The sequence below is a fragment of the Aspergillus neoniger genome (assembly GCF_003184625.1).
Source record: "Aspergillus neoniger CBS 115656 unplaced genomic scaffold BO87scaffold_16, whole genome shotgun sequence".
Taxonomy (NCBI): Eukaryota; Fungi; Ascomycota; class Eurotiomycetes; order Eurotiales; family Aspergillaceae; genus Aspergillus; species Aspergillus neoniger.
In genome coordinates this window covers 599559-615938 of record NW_020291144.1, presented here as the reverse complement: position 1 = coordinate 615938, position 16380 = coordinate 599559, and the positions used below count along the sequence as shown (strand labels likewise).

Genomic DNA, 16380 nt, shown 5'->3' with positions numbered 1-16380 from the left:
CTCACATACCACCCATCGCAAGAAGCAGACAATACTATATATACCCATAACATTATCCCAAAACACCAGACCCCACCCACAGATCCAACCATCAAACCAACACTATCACCTCCAATTAATCATCCAAAATGCCCCTCATCTTCCTAACCGGCGGCAGTGGCTACCTCGGCCAAGCCATAACCACCCACGCCCTCTCCAAGAACTACACCATCCACTCCCTCTCACGCAGCCCCGAAAGCGACGCCAAGATTACCTCTCTCGGCGCAACCCCCATCCGCGGCGACCTCACCACCCACTCCGTGCTCCTTGAACAAAGCCAAAAGGCAGATATAGTCATCCACCTGGCGGACCCAATGGCAGGGAACTACTCTCTCCCATACGAAGAACGCATCCGCATCGACGACGAAGCAGTCACCGCCATCGCTGAGGGATTAGCTGGAAGCGACAAGCCGCTTGTAGTGACCTCCGGATCACTGGTCGTTGCTGCTACTGCTACGGGGAAGGAGACTGACGAGGAGTCCGCGTTATGGGAGGAAGGGAAGGCGCTGAATGAGCGGATTGTCTCTGAGAGGAAGAACCTGAGGTGGGTAGGGGAGAAAGGGGTGAGGGTTATTGTGATTCGGCTGCCGCCGTTTGTGTATGGACGGGGAGGGAGTGGGGTGGGGTTGTTTATGGGGATGTTTTGGAATGGTGGTGATAGAGGGGAGAAGGAGGTGAAGGTTGTTAGGGAGGCGGAGGGGGTGGTCACGTCTGCGGTGCATGTGGAGGATGCGGCCGAGTTGTATTTGCTTGCTGCGGAAAGGGCTGGTGCTGGGGACGTGTTCAATGGGTGTTCGGAGTGGGGGGTGACGTTTGGGGAGTTGGGGAGGGCAATGGCGGATGTTTTGGGGGTTGGGGTTGAGGTTGTGGGGTTTGAGGAGGCGAAGAGGGTGTGGGGGGAGTTCTTTGCGGGGTTTCTGAGTACGGAGAATAGGGCTTCTGGGGGGAAGGCGATGAGGGTGTTGGGTTGGGTGCCGAAGAAGGTTGGAATCGTGGAGGAGGTGAGGCATGGGTCGTATGTTGGGTTGGCGGAGAGGTTGAGGAGTGGTGCTGCTTGATGGTGTGCTTACAAGATGGGTTTTGTATAGATTTGTAGGTTGTGTAGATGGGTTGCTTGCTATTACGTTTGACAACGAGCATATTGTCAGAAGTGAGCGAAATATTGAAGATCTGATTTGCTATGGGCATGGTAAGCACTTAGCAGACGTAGCATAGTTCTTGCGCGCAGCTGGCACAGTACAGTATGTTCTCTGATAGATCTAAGCAACCTGGTCTTCACGATAAGGAATAATCTTCACCGGAGCAATCAATCCGTAGTCTGCCTCATCCGGTGGGGACGGAACCACCGTTGATGCATGCTGCCCACTAGTCTCCAGTTCATCCCAGTATGTCCGCAGAACATTCCCAAGTGTAGTGCTCACAACAACCTCGACTGAATTGCGTCCCCGTCGGATAAACTGTCCAATGTCCCACTTTGCCCATGTGATTTCTCCCGGAGGCAGCACATGCCCATTTATGGTGACTCGCGCCGTGTGAACAATTGGCCCAAGGTCAATGATTGCGCCAGACACCGTGCCATTGGTAGCCTCTGGAGGCCAGTCGAATGTTGTCGAGTAGTACCCAATTCCAGAAACATTGGTTAGTGATGTTGAAACCTGGTTCCAGGGCAATATATTTGGAAGCGCAAAAGTGTGGTTAGTGCGCGTCGGCCTCGACTCGACGTTGTAGAATTCCGAAGGCGCCGTCCATGACTCGACTATCAACGTCCAGTTTCCAAGTGTAAATGCAGGCGTTAGCATTGGGGCTAGCGTCACGGACTTCTCATTTGAAAGGTAGACGTCGCGAGACTCCTGATCAAAGGATCTAAGAACGGCGAGATGTGTCGTATTACTGGTTGCCCAAAGAACTCCGTCTGTTGTATTCTGTAAGTGGAGACTTGGCTGGGCGTTCTTATGGAAGCCGATAATCACGGACTGGTTTCCGGCCAGCGTAAGAGGAATTGTAACATGGGTCTCAGACTTCTGGTAGATAGACAAGGCAATGATATCGCCTGACCAGGCATCGTACAAGAAGGGTGTTCCCGTTGTCTCAAAAGATATACTTCCTGAAGAGGTTCCACCTCCATATGGGACCCCGGCTGCATCATTGTAAACATAGACGTAGTCCGTAAGCGTCTTTGTATCATACCTCCAGGTGGTGTACCAGGTGCGGTTCGCGCTCACAGATGTACGCGGCAGGATGTTGAGAGAATTGAGTGTTGCCGCCAGGTTCTCGTACGGCACAATATGGACATTATACAAAGAGGTTAGGTTTCTAATCGTGCTGACAGCTTGCCTCGCAGCTTTGGGATTGTACCCGCTGTAATTTCCGGGCAGTCCACCGGAAAAAATGATCGGAAGCTTGGAATGTGCGTACTCGACAAGCTTAGCAACCCCAGATGCTGTCAGAGTTTCGTTTGCTCGCACCACGAGCGCTCTGAAGGCCTGTTGATCAGGCGCAAAAGTGCCATTGGAAACATATGCTCCGGGTAGTACAAAGTTGTCGGGACTAAGGTATTCATATATATAGCCTACCATTAAGACCTTAGCTTAACGTCGTCAACACTTCGGTCCAAAAGAGAGCTCCTTACCTGCACTCTGTAAATCAACGGGACTGTAAACAGTTGGAAGGGTCTTGTAGGAGGTGGATTTCGACCAAAAGACAATGTCTGCCTTGGGAATACCTGTCTGTTGCACGAACTGGGTACGAGATATCCAATCGAGGAAATCTCTATAAAAGGCAAACGACGGCTGACGTGGACCATGCATCTCCGAAAACTCATATGAAAAGGTTGTAAAGCCAGGCCATGTCGTGTTTCCATAATTACCCGAGTAAGGGTATCCGTGAAGCACAAATTGATTGACCGAGCCGGCAAAAGAACGCTTCAGTGTCCACAAAAGCTCGGGTATAGGCTCCTGGTATGCTTTCGCCATCTCTGCGCCAGCCTCGTTGGTAATGATGCGCTTCCCAGCAAGGTGCGCGGGGCCTGCAAATTGCCTATAGCTGTCGATGCTGTCCCTGAATCCTAGGGTTTCGCACTCGGGTCCGTTGACATAGGGAACATTGGCAAGCATATCCATTGGCAAATTGTAAACCACCTGTGCTGAAAACTGAATACCAAGGTCATTGCTCCACTGTGTTAGAGATGTGAGATACTCGGCGTTCAGTTCCGTTAGCTACGCAAGTCAGCATCTAATCGCTTTCCCATGTAACAGGAGGCACACGAACTGTTTGCTGATAGTCCACTGTATGGCTCGCGCCTGCATCAGGCTCGTCAGTTACATAGGTCGTCTGAGGAGTCGACCCGCCGCCGGAGCCGACCAGGATCGGTATGAATCTGTTGATACTGTAGCCTCGATTGGTTTGGAACACCTCTTGGAGATGCGGGGTCCAGAATGTGGAGACGGTATATTCCTGGCTGTCTTCCCAGAGGTAATTGCCCACTTCACGAATCAGTGCGCCTGTTTCACTGTCCAGCAACGACTGTTTCCAGAAGTCTATAACTACTAACGCGCCTTGGGGCGAGAAGTGATCGACCACCCATGATCCGTTCTGAGGGTAACTGGTGATGGGTGACTGGGGGACAGCGGCCGGAAGGTTATCAGGACTCTCGACCTCTCGATACTCAGAGTGCACTAAATAGTAAGCGAAGATGAGCTGCTCGGAACTATCTGCAGTCTTGTTTGCCTGTATCTGAAGATGGCCGTTTGATTTGACGAGATTTGTCACATCTAACAGAGAGCTTTCCGCAAGCACTTTGTATGTTTCGTTGCTCGAACCAGTCGAGCTAACGTGAGCGGTAACAGCTGCAATCAATGGCCCTGCACCCCATCCTGGAATGATACCATCGAAGCCTTTGTCGCTAGGAAATGTCGAATTGAAGCCGGGTAAGTCCCAAAGAAGGCCATCGTCGTTATATGGCGCTGGGACACCGGCGCCTTGGTTTGGTCCCATTGCCAAGTCCACGAGTAAGTCGTATTTCTTTGCTGTCACCAAGACGGTGTCGGCCAGACTCTCTGGCTGATATATTAGCATTATCGCCACCGAACATAGCGTTGATAAACTTACTCCAGGCAGGGCTACCAAAACCGAATGTAGTCCAGTCTGACTGCAAAGGACATTGCATTTGTGCCCCATAATTCAGCGTGTCTCCATAAAGATAGTAACCGAGTAACTCAAGCCCCCCTGCTCCGGATTCCCCCATAGCCTTTACATCCTCCGCCACCACGTTCAGGTTTAAGGACGCATCATTTACCCAGTAGCGGAATCGTGGTCTCACGTTGGATGAAGGATCCTGAAAGGTGCCATAATCGATGTCAGGTTCGACTTGGTCATTAGTCCCGATAGTCCACACGGCCTGAGCAAGAAAAGCAGTATTTATGAGAAGATACGGCAAATGCATAGTCCTCGGTTTTGGCGATCTAATCCTGTCTCTGGTGTGGATGGCACAGCACCTAAAATCTATACATCATACTACTAGTAGATATACCTTTGATAGACCGTCCGCACAGTGCGACTCTGCCGCATCTGATGAGGGGAACGCTGGCTCGGTGCAATGCTGAGCCGAAATTGAGGAGTCATGCTGAAGATCTTTGGATGATGACTTGCTCGGCAATGCATAGAGCTTAAGAGGGGATCGAACTGCAGTGTGATAGTGGTAGTCTTTGCAGAGAGCTGAGTAGTCGAGGAGCGTGGCAGGTTTCACCATTTTCCACTGCCGTATGAAAGAAATACAGGTCGGTCTGATTGTAGCCGATCACAGAAAGTCGTATTCGTACAGATGAGGTGAAATAGTATCTAGGGTCGGAGACTCTGCATTCGGCCCCACTAGTGCGGGGCCCCGGGCATTCCGACAGAAAAAGAGGAGGAACATCCGGAGTCTAGGATGGCTTGATGTTGCAGGACCCCGCAGCGATAATATCACGGCTTCACAAATCGTTTGCGAGGAGTCCAAAGCAAATGAGGGGAAAAGTCCAGTGTATGTACACTTGTGATGATCTTCAGCACCGGGGAAATTCCGGACTCGCCTGTGACCGAGTCCACATACCAAGTCAACGGTGATGCTTTTCCTCTTGACAAGAAATGGCCCATTAGTATATAAGGCGCTTCACATGCATGCAACAGTATCTTAAATACTTGGGGAATAAGCTTTCGGTTGAGTGGCTGTGCTTCTCAGGCGCTTTTTACCTGGTACCTTGAACCTCGCTGTTTTCAAGGAGCCATGGGTAAGGCCTCAAGCAACGTGTGGCATGATAGATAGTCACAGAGACTATTGTTGGAAGAAATCGGTTAAAGCTTGCCTAGTTGTGGCTTCCAGGGTGTGAAAGTGACTCAAATATGCCTCGATGCACAAGTTCACCCAATAACTGTCTGTGACATGACACTGGACTAAAAGTGATGAAGAAACACCGCGCTGAGAGCCTTAACGGCCCTATATGCAGCGATAGAATGAAGTGTGGAATCTGCACACTCGTAGAGGAATCGTAACAACTGGTGATCATTCATCGAGGCTAGGACTTTTCAGGAGGCTTGAAGCAAGCAAGGAGCCTTGACCATTCCGTATATCAAGCCAGATTGGCTGAGTGACGATACAACTTCAATGTAAATTAATATGATAGAATTTCACATCACTGTAATAGACAAGGGTGCTGAGTAGTAGGTAGAGATGCTACTAAGTAAGATACCTAGAAAGTATAAAGGGCCAGGTGTAGTATGGGCTGATCGATCGGCAACAAATTGACGTGCTCTGATTGGTTGGCGAGGTCTCGGCCTTCGGGCTTCCGAACGCGAGACTCGCCGAGATCCAACCAGAAATTCTGGCCTGGCAAGCCTTGGACAGGTTCATTCTCTCCTCATCCGCCCATCATGGCATCCTTCGGGCCTTCCGTGCCCTTGCTGCGAAGCCTGTCTCCCCGGCTGTCGAGGGAGCTCTTCACCTGCCGCCAATGTTTGGTCCGTACCCAGAAATTCGCGACTAAGTCCGCCTTCCGCAGACAATTCTCCGCCTTGCCCTTCGCCCAGAACACCAACAGCAGAGCCAACTCTGCCCTGCAGTCCAGGGCGAGAAAGCTTTTTGCGTCCAGTCTGAGAAGAAACGTCTCCGGATCAGCAGCACCGGAGGCAATTGCTGCCCAGGAAGGAGCCGCGAAAGCCAAGTCTAGCTTTCCGGATGTGAGCGATAAGAAAGTGGCCTACTGGCTGCTGGCCAGCGCGGCCAGTGTGTTTGGCATTGTCGTTTTTGGCGGCCTTACCAGACTGACTGAGTCAGGGTATGGTCTTCTCCTCCATTGCTAAGTTGCAACCAATGCTAACACAGCCATGTTGTAGTCTGAGTATCACCGAATGGCGCCCTGTCACCGGATCCCTCCCCCCAATGAACGCCGAAGACTGGGAGTCGGAATTCTCCAAGTACCGTGCCTCTCCCGAATTTCAACTCCTGAACCCGCATATGACCCTCTCCGAATTCAAGTCGATTTACTACATGGAATGGATCCACCGTCTTTGGGGCCGCTTTGTCGGCCTGTCGTTCGTGCTCCCGGCCGTATACTTCGTTGCCACGAAAAAGGTCAGCAAGCCCATGTCTCTGCGCCTAGCTGGTATTGCGGGCTTGATTGGATTCCAAGGTTTTATCGGTTGGTGGATGGTCAAGTCTGGTTTGAAGGATGATCTGTTTGCTCCCGGTAGCCACCCTCGTGTCAGCCAGTACCGTCTGACGGCGCATCTGGGTGCAGCTTTCGTCTGCTATACTGCTATGCTCTGGAACGGACTTGCCATTCTGCGCTCTCACCGTCTGCTCGCGGACCCGGAAGCTGGAATTAAGCTTCTGGACTCGCTTCGTGACCCTAAGCTCAAGATCTTCCGTCGCTCCGTTGCCGCTTTGGCTGCTCTGGTTTTCGTGACTGCCATGTCGGGTGCCCTGGTCGCTGGCCTGGATGCTGGTCTCATCTACAACGAGTTCCCGTTCATGGGTAATGGCCTGGCTCCTCCTAAGTCTGAACTGTTTGATGAACGCTACTCTCGCCACGAGGACCGGTCGGACCTCTGGTGGAGGAACATGCTGGAGAACCCTTCCCTGGTGCAATTGGACCACCGCACCCTGGCCATGACTACCTTTACGAGCATCATGGCTCTGTGGGCCTACACTCGCAGATCCCCCACCATGAAGCGCCTCTTGCCCCGCGCTGCGAAGAAGGGTGTCCACGGTGTGGTCGCTTTCGCCTGCATGCAGGTTGGTCTTGGTATCTCGACTCTTCTTTACCTTGTTCCCACGCCTTTGGCCTCTGCCCACCAGGCGGGCAGTCTGTTCCTTCTTACCTGGGTGCTTGTCTTGGGAAGCCGTGTCTGGCACCCGTCTAGGACGGCTAAGCTGCTTCAGATGGCAGCCAAGGCCCGTGGACAGGCTCTTGCTAATGCCGCGGCCCATGCTCCCCGGAGAGTTTGAGGGTCAACCGTGAAATAGGACGAACAGGCAGGAGTTCTGGACGACATCTACATGTATTATACTGCCACGGAGTGGCCCTGTATGTCTACTAAAATCTCTACTTCACGTATTTGTATAATATGATCACGTACCACTGGAATTGCCTCGGGCGTATTAGCTCAATCCTGCCATGGTAGTACTCACAATCCAATTTCCGCTGGCATCAGGCACCAGACATACCGGAGAACGGCGGAGGGGGTCGGTGCCTACCTTCTTCGGAATATTTTCCCTATGATGGAATCCAACTCTCATCTCTCTCACCGGAATGCCTTTTCTGCCCGTCTGTCCCACACCCAGTGTGCAAGCATTTAAAAACAGAGAATATCCAACGATTTTTCAGAGAACTGAAGGGAAATGGTACCGTGTCACTATGACACAATAATGAAGCCGAAGGGCATGAGTTTGTTGCAGGAGCAAAAGTCGAATAACAGAACATCAACAGATAGTTATCTGTTTGACGTGGCACGTTCACTCCTCACTTGCCCTGTCTGTCTGTTGGGTTTCGAATTCTTCGCGGGCACGTTTGGCCAGGATGAGAAAAGGAGCACGTATAGTTCGTCTCTCTTCCTCAGTGGCAGGGGATCCTATGAACTCTGTAAGAAGAAGTTTCGTTCCAGACCTACATAGTGTCTATCACCTACCACTTTCACTTCTGAGACTAGCAGAGTCTTCGAGCCCCAAAGCATACAGCATCTCCGCACCTTCTGCTGTCTCGGGAGCTCGAGCATCATTCAATATTGCTCCCTCAGCTGCCGGGGACGGAGCAGCGGTAGCTTCAGGCGTTGGTGCTGGTGCTGGTGCTTGACAACGTTGGCGATTTTCCCGGCGGCCTCGTCGGTTTCTCCTCCCCCTCCCTCTATGCTGTTCTTCTTCCCTCCTTCTACTAGTATATATCCATCTTCTGGCACGACCCCTCCCTCTAGTCATTGCCATCCATCCTCCTAGTCTCGCCACTCTCTGTTCATGATCAGCAGTCGCCTGGGCCATTAACTCAGTTACATTAACGGGTGAGAAATGCGTCCTGCCTTGGACCCGATGGGTTCGACGACCACCATTCTCGATCGTGCATGCACGACATTCTCGCCATCCACATGATCGGCACTGCGACATGGCATTCTGCATGTTGAAGAGGTCGCATCTGTCGCAGATGTCTTCGTAGGCTTCTATGTATCGGAACTCGGTGTGGACTTCTGCGGCTGGGCTCGCCTCTGCGGCGGTGTCGTTGGGGGGAATCGCGGACTGGGGATCCATGGCGACTTAGGAAGTGAAACTAGATGTCTCACGTGTGTTACTAGTTGTAATGGTCGAAGTGTAATCGAGGTACAAGTTTGTAGATAAATTTCCGAAGTATATATACTTCTTCTCTGCCTTCTAGAAGACTTGTCCTGGAATGAAAAATGTGGGGACGCACAGCTGTTGCGCAGGGAAATGCCGACGTGATAGAGTTGTACTTTGGGGAGTTTGAGGGTTATGCACAACATACTCGTTGGGGCTTATAGTCTATTTATCATAATTGAAGGGAAATGAAGATTAGGCTTATTAGGCTTGGAGGGATATTCCAACACCTACAATGTCTCATGAACTGGGAATAAACCACACAGCCCCTGCCAACCATTCGGGTTTTGAACATTGTCTTTCAACCCTAACGGAACTTACAGTTGTTCCACTACTTCATCAATACAGTAACCAGTACTACTAACAACCATTCATTTAGTAGAGAAGTGACCGGCAGGTAGATCTAAGACTCCAGTAACCCTGGACACATACACCAGGTTACAAGAAAGATACTCGGGGGAAATGAATTGAAGTAGTGAGCTTAGTAAGAGAGAGAATTCGCTATAGTCAGCAAAAAGGGAGTATATACAGACCAAGCATGAGATCAAATCTCTCTATTGTCTAAATGGGAACTTCCCCTAAAGAAAATCCCGAACCATCATCACTATAATTCCTCTACGGAAACTGCCACATATAACAACTTTACACTTGTAGCAGTCACATACTTATTAGTTAAAGCTCCTTCTACATTACTTCTCCTGTTATTGAAGTAAATGCCACACATATCTGCCTAAGGCATCCATATAGAGGGAGGTAAAATGATTGATGGCAAATACCCTTTACCGCTTAACTGACCGCCAGAAGCGGCAGAACCTAGCGAACCTCGATCGAAAAACCTCGGATTTAGCGGGTTTTGGAAACATGCAGTTCCCAAATGCTCACCTGAAAATCTGTTGAAATCCCGGTGCGGTGTGGCAGGATTCTGGTGGCCTTAGTTCTGAGAGTGAAGGCAGATTTGTATACCGCTTTATACCGCCGTAGTGGGTCCTGGGTTTCTATGACTCGGGCGCTAAACCATATCCGGTACCCATGTCTGTATCTGCCCATCCCTCCCGTTAACTCTACATCAACTTCTATACTATCCAACCCATTTGAGTCTGACGACACAACAACCAATTATCCTCCTACATCAGCAATACAGGTTCCGACCCCGCAACTAATCTTCCAGGCACACTTTAGTCCTTTTCTCACAGTAGACAAGATGGCCGAGGGGTAAGGCACCGCTATCCAGGGTCATTTGACTGCGGTCCCGAAAGGGGATACCGCTCTTGTCCTGCTTGTGGCTGATTTCAACAAGCCATTCTCTCTTTTTTTTTTTTTTTTTTTTTTTTTAACTGACTTCCATGGGGGACATTGCTATATTTAGTGGGGTAAATACTATAAGAGGGATAAGGTAGGCGTATAAGAAGAGAAAAAAAAAATTTACTACATCTCGCATCTATAATCATTTTATGCATTCCTTCATTGACATCCGAATACCATGCAACTAGTCATCAGAAAATACTAACATCTAATAATCAGTTCGTCACATTTATCTATTTGTGGGCTGTAATCGTCCGTTAGCTATTCGTTTCTTTCCTCAGGAGAAATAAAAATGGTGGACTCACCAATACCCTCCTCAGCCTGAGGCTCAATGCCAACCACCTCCGCGGCGGGCTTGGTATCATGTGCAGTCTTGTCCTCCTTCATGAAGGGGAAGGCCAGAACCTCCTTGATGCTGTAGTTGTCCGTCAAGAACATGACCAGGCGGTCGATACCCATACCCCAACCACCAGTGGGCGGCAGGCCGTACTCCAAGCTGGTACAGAAGTTCTCGTCGATGATCTGCGCCTCGTCGTCACCCTGGTCCTTCTGGCGGGCCTGCTCCTCGAAACGCAGGCGCTGGTCGAACGGATCGTTCAACTCGGTGTAGGCGTTGACAATCTCCTTCTTGCAGACGAAAGCCTCGAAACGCTCGCACAGACCGACGTTCTTGCGGTGGTACTTGGCCAGAGGAGACATCATCTGGGGGTGGCCGGTGATGAAGGTGGGGTTGACGCAAGTCTCCTCGATGAACTCACCAACCAGCTTGTCGAGCATGCGAGCGTTGGTCATCGGGGGAGAGCACTCAACACCGGTCTTCTTAAGCACACGCTTGAGGAACTCGCCGGTCTCGGCGGTGTGGAGCTGGTCACCCGGAGGGAACTTCTCGCCAGTAGCCTCCTCAAGAGCGGGGATCATCTCCACGCGGCGCCAGGGGGCCTTCCAGTTGACGTTGTAGGTCTCGCCAGACTGAGTGTGGAAGGTGGTCTCGTAGCCACCGGTGATGTGCTTCACGAGACCGGAAACCAGCTCCTCGGTCAGGTTCATGACATCGTAAACATCGGCATAAGCCCAGTAGAACTCGCAAGTGGTGAATTCGGGGTTGTGGGTGAGGTCGATACCCTCGTTACGGAACTGACGACCAAGCTCGTACACACGCTCGAGACCACCGACGATCAGCATCTTCAGGTACAGCTCGGGAGCAACACGCATGAACAGGTTCATGTCGAGGTCGTTGTGGTGAGTAACGAAGGGCTTGGCGGTGGCACCACCAGCGATGGCGTTCATCATGGGAGTCTCAACCTCGACGAAGTCGCGGTTATCGAAGAAGTTGCGGACGTAGCGCACGATCTTGGAACGGGTGACGAAGACGTTACGGGACCTGTCGTTCATGATCAAGTCCAGGTAGCGCTGGCGGAAGCGCTGCTCCTTGTCTTGCAGACCGAAGTGCTCGGACGGGATGGCGTGCAAGCAAGGAGAAAGAAGGACCACCTCCGTAGCGAAGATGGACAGCTCACCGTCGGCACGGTTCTTGGGGCTGGTACGACCGGGAAAACCGACGATACCGACGATGTCACCACGGCGGAGGTGCTCGTGCTGAGCCTCGAAAGGCACGTCGCCAGTGGCGTGCTGAGCCTGAGCGACGACCTGGACCTTGACGCCCTCGGCGCGGATATCGTAGAAGATCAGCTTGGCGCCGGAAGCACGCTTGGTGTAGATACGACCGGCGATGCGGACAGCGACCTCAGGCTTCTGCTCGCCCTTGGCGAGACCCTCATAATCAGTGAGGTACTTGCGCAGATCGTCGGTGACCTGGAACTTGTGGGGGTAGGGGTCGGGGTTCTTGGTCTCGCGCAGCTTGTTGATTCTCTTGCTGCGGATCTCGAAGTATTGCTGTACAGAAATGAGCGGGGATGTTAGCAGAGATGCGACAATGAATCCCCCGACACCACACAAAGAAGCGCCCCCCAGCGACGAATGGGCAAAAAATGACTCACGTTGGGGGTGAGTTTGGCCTCCTCATCCTCGGCGGAGGTCTTCTTCTCGGCCTTGGGAGGAGCAGCGGCCTCCTTCTCCTTCTTCTTGGCCTCCTTCTCACGGTTCTTCTGGCGTCTCTTCAACTCGGACTTGGAGACCTTTTCGCCGGTCACCTCATCGAGGAGGAGGTTGGCCATGGAGGCCTCGGCCTCCTTAACAGCGTTGTTATCAGCCATGGTGATGGACGGGGGTAATTGCTCAGTCTCAATCACCGTGGGAACAAGACGATGAGAAGGGAAAGAAAGGTAAGTGGAGGGATCGATCGATGACACACAAGATGGTGGGCTGAAGTCGGAGGGAGCGAGAATTTTGGGCGGGAGTCGCCGCCCGCGATCCTCATTGGGCACCGCGAGGGGCAGCTTCCCCCCCGCCCAGCCAGTCCTTAAGTAATCGTCTGTTCTTTGGACTCGGCCTCCTGTTTATCATCATTGCGGAAATCTAGCAAAAAGTACCGAGTTTCCCCATTATTTTGCATTCTAGAGCTGTTAATCTTTCTATCTGACATCTCTCCTTTACCATTGGGTACACGCTGCCATACACCATTCGAGTCTATCGCAAGCAGGGTTTAGGGCTTAGGGCATCAAAGTGGGGTTCCATACCCCGCCTCGATGCTTGCGGTCAATCCCTCCATCATCCATCACTATTCCAGCTTCAACTGCATCTTTTTCCAGCATACCCACTCACTTAGTCCAGTTACCATCCTAATACATTTGATCACCAAAGTATATTCTGTTGTAACCACGCACTGCGGACAGGAAAATGCTCACAACACCTCGTCAAGCTGCAATCAAGTAGTCCAATCGTCGGGAGGCTGGGATTTAATCCTCACATTCTCGAATTGGTCTTCCTGATCATCCTCTTTCCTCGCTAGCTTTAGCCACTCCTGGGCTTTATCGATTCGCTCCTTTTCTCTGAGAAGGAATTGCCGGCGTCTCTGGCGGTCGGGGTCCTCCTCCATCAGCTCTAGGCAACGTTCCAGTGCTGAAGGCAAGAAAATATCTTAGTATATAACTCCTGATAGAATGAGTGAAACGTACCGTTTTCATCGAAGATACAAAGCTCTCTTTCGATCTCCTTGATGAGATCGTCACGGCATTTTGCGAACAATTTAGTGTGTACGCTCTGGCATATTGAATCAACGAACCGCGAACTCGCCAAGTCGTAGTACCCGCGACTCGTCTGGCCAGGGCAGTTAGTTTATAGTCGAGGCTTTGGCATGGGATCAACTTACCGCCATCATGGTCAGCTCCTGCGAGAACTGGTCGCGCCCCAGCTCGGCATCTGTAAGCTTTCGAAGCTCAGCTTCCCGTCGGGCGTCTCCTCTAGGGTACTTTCCCTGAGCATCAAGGTAGGACCCAGCACGAGCAAAACGCCGCCTCTCCGCAAGAAAGCTGTAAGCAGACTTGATTGACTGGTCCAATGCCGAAAGTGCCATGGTAAATGGTTTGTTATACTCAATGCTGAAGTTTTCCTGCGCATGCTCGAAATGAGCAGCTCGTAGCTTATACAAAAAGCTCTCAATGATTCGCTTGAGTTCTCGATAGAGACCCGTCTGATGATATTGCAGAAAGACTTCATTTAGCTGCCTGTGCAGCATCTCCCGGACAAGGCGATAGGTGGCAACCAGGAACACTGACAGGGGGTCGTACCAGTGCTTCACGCTCATCTGGTTCATGATCTCAATGGCTTTCGGGTCCGTTTGATCCGGCAGTCCAGCTCGATACGAATCCTCGTTTATTTCGCGAATCATCTCCCATGTAAACGTCAGGGCCGGAGCGTTGAACTTGGCGAAATGGTCTGTCCAGTACAATCCATTTCTGATCCCGGTTGTAGCTGGATTTGGCTGTTGTCTCGCTTCTGGTACGCTTGAGATATTTCCAGGCTCCCCTGGTGACTTGCGTTTGACTGGCTGCGGGACCGTTGTCATCTCACAGTCTGAATCGCTCCCCTCTGCATCGCGGTCCGTCGGGCCAGGGAACTTATCACTTGGAGAGAGCATTCTCACAGTGGGCCGAGTCGTAATCAGGGCTCGTTTGAAATCCATGGCAATATGCGACCATAACTTCGGCATGGGGTAAGTTGCTGACCCACCATCAATATGAGCGCGAATTTGCTCCTTCAGCTGGTTTAACTTTCCACAAATAATATATGGAACATTCGCAGAGGGCGGGTCTGGGAGAGTCCGGAGCTCATCCTCAATTCTCTCTGCTTTGGCATTAATCTTCTCAATAAAGTCCGGTAGACATCCTTGAATCTGCTCAAGAAGCAGAGAGGAGAGTGTCGCCTGTAAATTTCGGGTCCCAAACTTGTCTCGATAAAGAGCCAGATCAGTGGCCCAGGGCTCTCCCGCAAAAAAGGCTTCTTCCTCTTCCCGAGCGACGGAGTGCTCGACCGCGGGGTCGGGGTTGTTACGAACAACAAAGTAACCGTGGCCAAGCGAGAACTTGTCTCCTTCGAGTATTTCGATCCATTGAGCATAAGATTCTCCTGTCTGAATGCGATCGGGCTTGGTCAGAACACCCATTGCCCTTGCGTTTGCTCCAGAGGTGGTTTGTACGATCCTTGCAGCGCTTGAATTTGTGGCATCATTCGTCATCGGCAACGTCAGTAAAACTATACAGTGCTTCTGCAAAATGTAATGCTTGACAAGGTTCTCGACCAGATGAACAAGATAGCGTTCTTCTTCCTGCTCAGCTTGGCTGATAACACCGGGCAAGTCATAGAATGATAAGTTAGGAAAACCCGGCGCAGCAATGTCCAAGCGCACGACGTTGGGTGAGAATTTCACTTGACAATAATCAGGATCTGTTTCACTGTTTTGCCCGAGCAAATATTCGCTGGAAGGTCTGCCTGGGTTCAAAATGGCGAGCTGCGCCCATCTAATCACTTCGACGAGGTCGAGCTTGTCTGTTAGTGTTGTGAAAAGCTCGTCTTCTTGTTGTTCTTGCTCCAGCCAAGGCCCGAGGGACTGAGACTTCTTCGAAATCTTACCGATCTTCTTAGAGGCATCATACATGTACTTCCGCGACAAGAAGACCTTGCAAGTCCAGGGCTGGTCAGGCTCCCCCTCACAGAGATTGATCTCCATTGGACATCTGGTGCATGTTCCCGCGCTTCGTGGCACCTTGATCTCGCTCATTCCCTCGATCAAAGAGCTTTTCCCGGCACTCTGGTCACCAATGACGCAGATTTTTGGTAGCACAATCATCTTGTCCTCAATTCCGATGTGGCGTAGGTCCTGGATTTTCCGGACAAGCTCCTTCATGTCGCTGGCAATCAGATCTATCGAGTCCACATCGAGGGCTTCGGGGGGAGCCATCTTGCTAGCCTGGGAGACAGCTAAGAAGGTGTAAGTGATGGTTGAAAGTTAAATCGGTCAGTAGGACTCACTGGGAGGTATACTTTCTCGTTCAGCCGTCTGGTTGCTGAATGGGGTCCGTCGTATCTCCAGGGTGAGTAATGACATATACCGTTCGTAGGAGCCTAGGAGATTAGAGACTTGATGGGATCGAAAGAGCGTGAGTGAAGTGAGAAACAGAGAGTTACAATGAGACGAGAAGAATCTCAGACTAATGGAGAAAACTGTGCTATTGAAAGCCTGGCTGTGTGATAGGAGTACAGAAGTTTTGAACAGACAAAGTTTGGTTGAGAAGAAAGAAGAGATTTGACGTTGGGAGGGGAGTGTTATGAAGCACTTTTTTTCCAGTGAATGGTAGGGGGCAAAGGAGGTTTTGAGTCCAAGCGAGAACTAGAGATGCAGGCCATGATCAATTTACCAACAGAAATATAGAGTGAATGGATGTGTAAACACGGCAAAAATAGAGTGAGATCTATAGAAAGATTGTGCCAGAGAGGTCAATTTAACATCTGCAGGAACCCTGACAGCAGCATGAAACGAAGCCAAATCGGGAAGATTGCTGTGTTGTCGGACATGATTGGAGGACTGGGTTAGTATCGAGAAGCAGCCACTGTTTGAAAAAAAGTATGTGATGATGTCGGAGCTGCAAGTGAGTTGATCTATCCTTTTTCAATGAATTACGCTCCCAACCCAGTAAGCTATAAGTAATATGATAGTACTCCGTACACCGTAGTACCAAAGGTGAGGAAGTAAGTAGATAGATGGAGAGAGATCATGGTCCCAAGAAAAG

At 51.0% G+C, this 16380-nt stretch overlaps 6 protein-coding genes across 6 annotated transcripts; 2 read left to right on the top strand and 4 right to left on the bottom strand.

Annotated features, from left to right (window-relative positions):
* Positions 1–99: 99 nt before the first annotated feature.
* On the top strand, positions 100–1097 carry BO87DRAFT_459192 (NAD dependent epimerase/dehydratase; the record flags this gene model as incomplete). Its single annotated transcript, XM_025628936.1, has 1 exon — positions 100–1097. The coding sequence occupies exon 1, from the start codon at positions 129–131 to the stop codon at positions 1095–1097; it is 969 nt and encodes a 322-aa protein (XP_025479825.1). The 5' UTR covers positions 100–128.
* A 201-nt stretch (positions 1098–1298) lies between these two features.
* On the bottom strand, positions 1299–4480 carry BO87DRAFT_308478 (uncharacterized protein; the record flags this gene model as incomplete). The annotated part of the gene is made up of 4 exons (XM_025619434.1): positions 1299–2608; positions 2669–3254; positions 3307–4094; positions 4147–4480. The coding sequence occupies 4 exons, from the start codon at positions 4478–4480 to the stop codon at positions 1299–1301; spliced, it is 3018 nt and encodes a 1005-aa protein (XP_025479824.1).
* A 1434-nt stretch (positions 4481–5914) lies between these two features.
* cox15 (cytochrome c oxidase assembly protein cox15) lies at positions 5915–7656 on the top strand. The gene is made up of 2 exons (XM_025620466.1): positions 5915–6347; positions 6406–7656. The coding sequence occupies exons 1-2, from the start codon at positions 5944–5946 to the stop codon at positions 7517–7519; spliced, it is 1518 nt and encodes a 505-aa protein (XP_025479823.1). The 5' UTR covers positions 5915–5943; the 3' UTR covers positions 7520–7656.
* Positions 7657–8026: 370 nt separating this feature from the next.
* BO87DRAFT_436287 (uncharacterized protein) lies at positions 8027–8809 on the bottom strand (the record flags this gene model as incomplete). Its single annotated transcript, XM_025627803.1, has 2 exons — positions 8027–8142; positions 8200–8809. 2 exons carry the CDS (start codon positions 8807–8809, stop codon positions 8027–8029), a joined length of 726 nt encoding a protein of 241 aa, XP_025479822.1.
* A 1453-nt stretch (positions 8810–10262) lies between these two features.
* BO87DRAFT_376709 (lysine--tRNA ligase KRS1) lies at positions 10263–12523 on the bottom strand. The gene is made up of 3 exons (XM_025623364.1): positions 12193–12523; positions 10501–12088; positions 10263–10439 (listed from the first exon to the last, which is right to left on the bottom strand). Exons 1-3 carry the CDS (start codon positions 12406–12408, stop codon positions 10429–10431), a joined length of 1815 nt encoding a protein of 604 aa, XP_025479821.1. The 5' UTR covers positions 12409–12523; the 3' UTR covers positions 10263–10428.
* A 206-nt stretch (positions 12524–12729) lies between these two features.
* Positions 12730–16016, bottom strand: BO87DRAFT_376708 (putative dynamin GTPase). Its single transcript, XM_025623363.1, has 4 exons — positions 15623–16016; positions 13464–15571; positions 13270–13411; positions 12730–13213 (listed from the first exon to the last, which is right to left on the bottom strand). Exons 2-4 carry the CDS (start codon positions 15549–15551, stop codon positions 13020–13022), a joined length of 2424 nt encoding a protein of 807 aa, XP_025479820.1. The 5' UTR covers positions 15552–15571; positions 15623–16016; the 3' UTR covers positions 12730–13019.
* Positions 16017–16380: the final 364 nt, after the last annotated feature.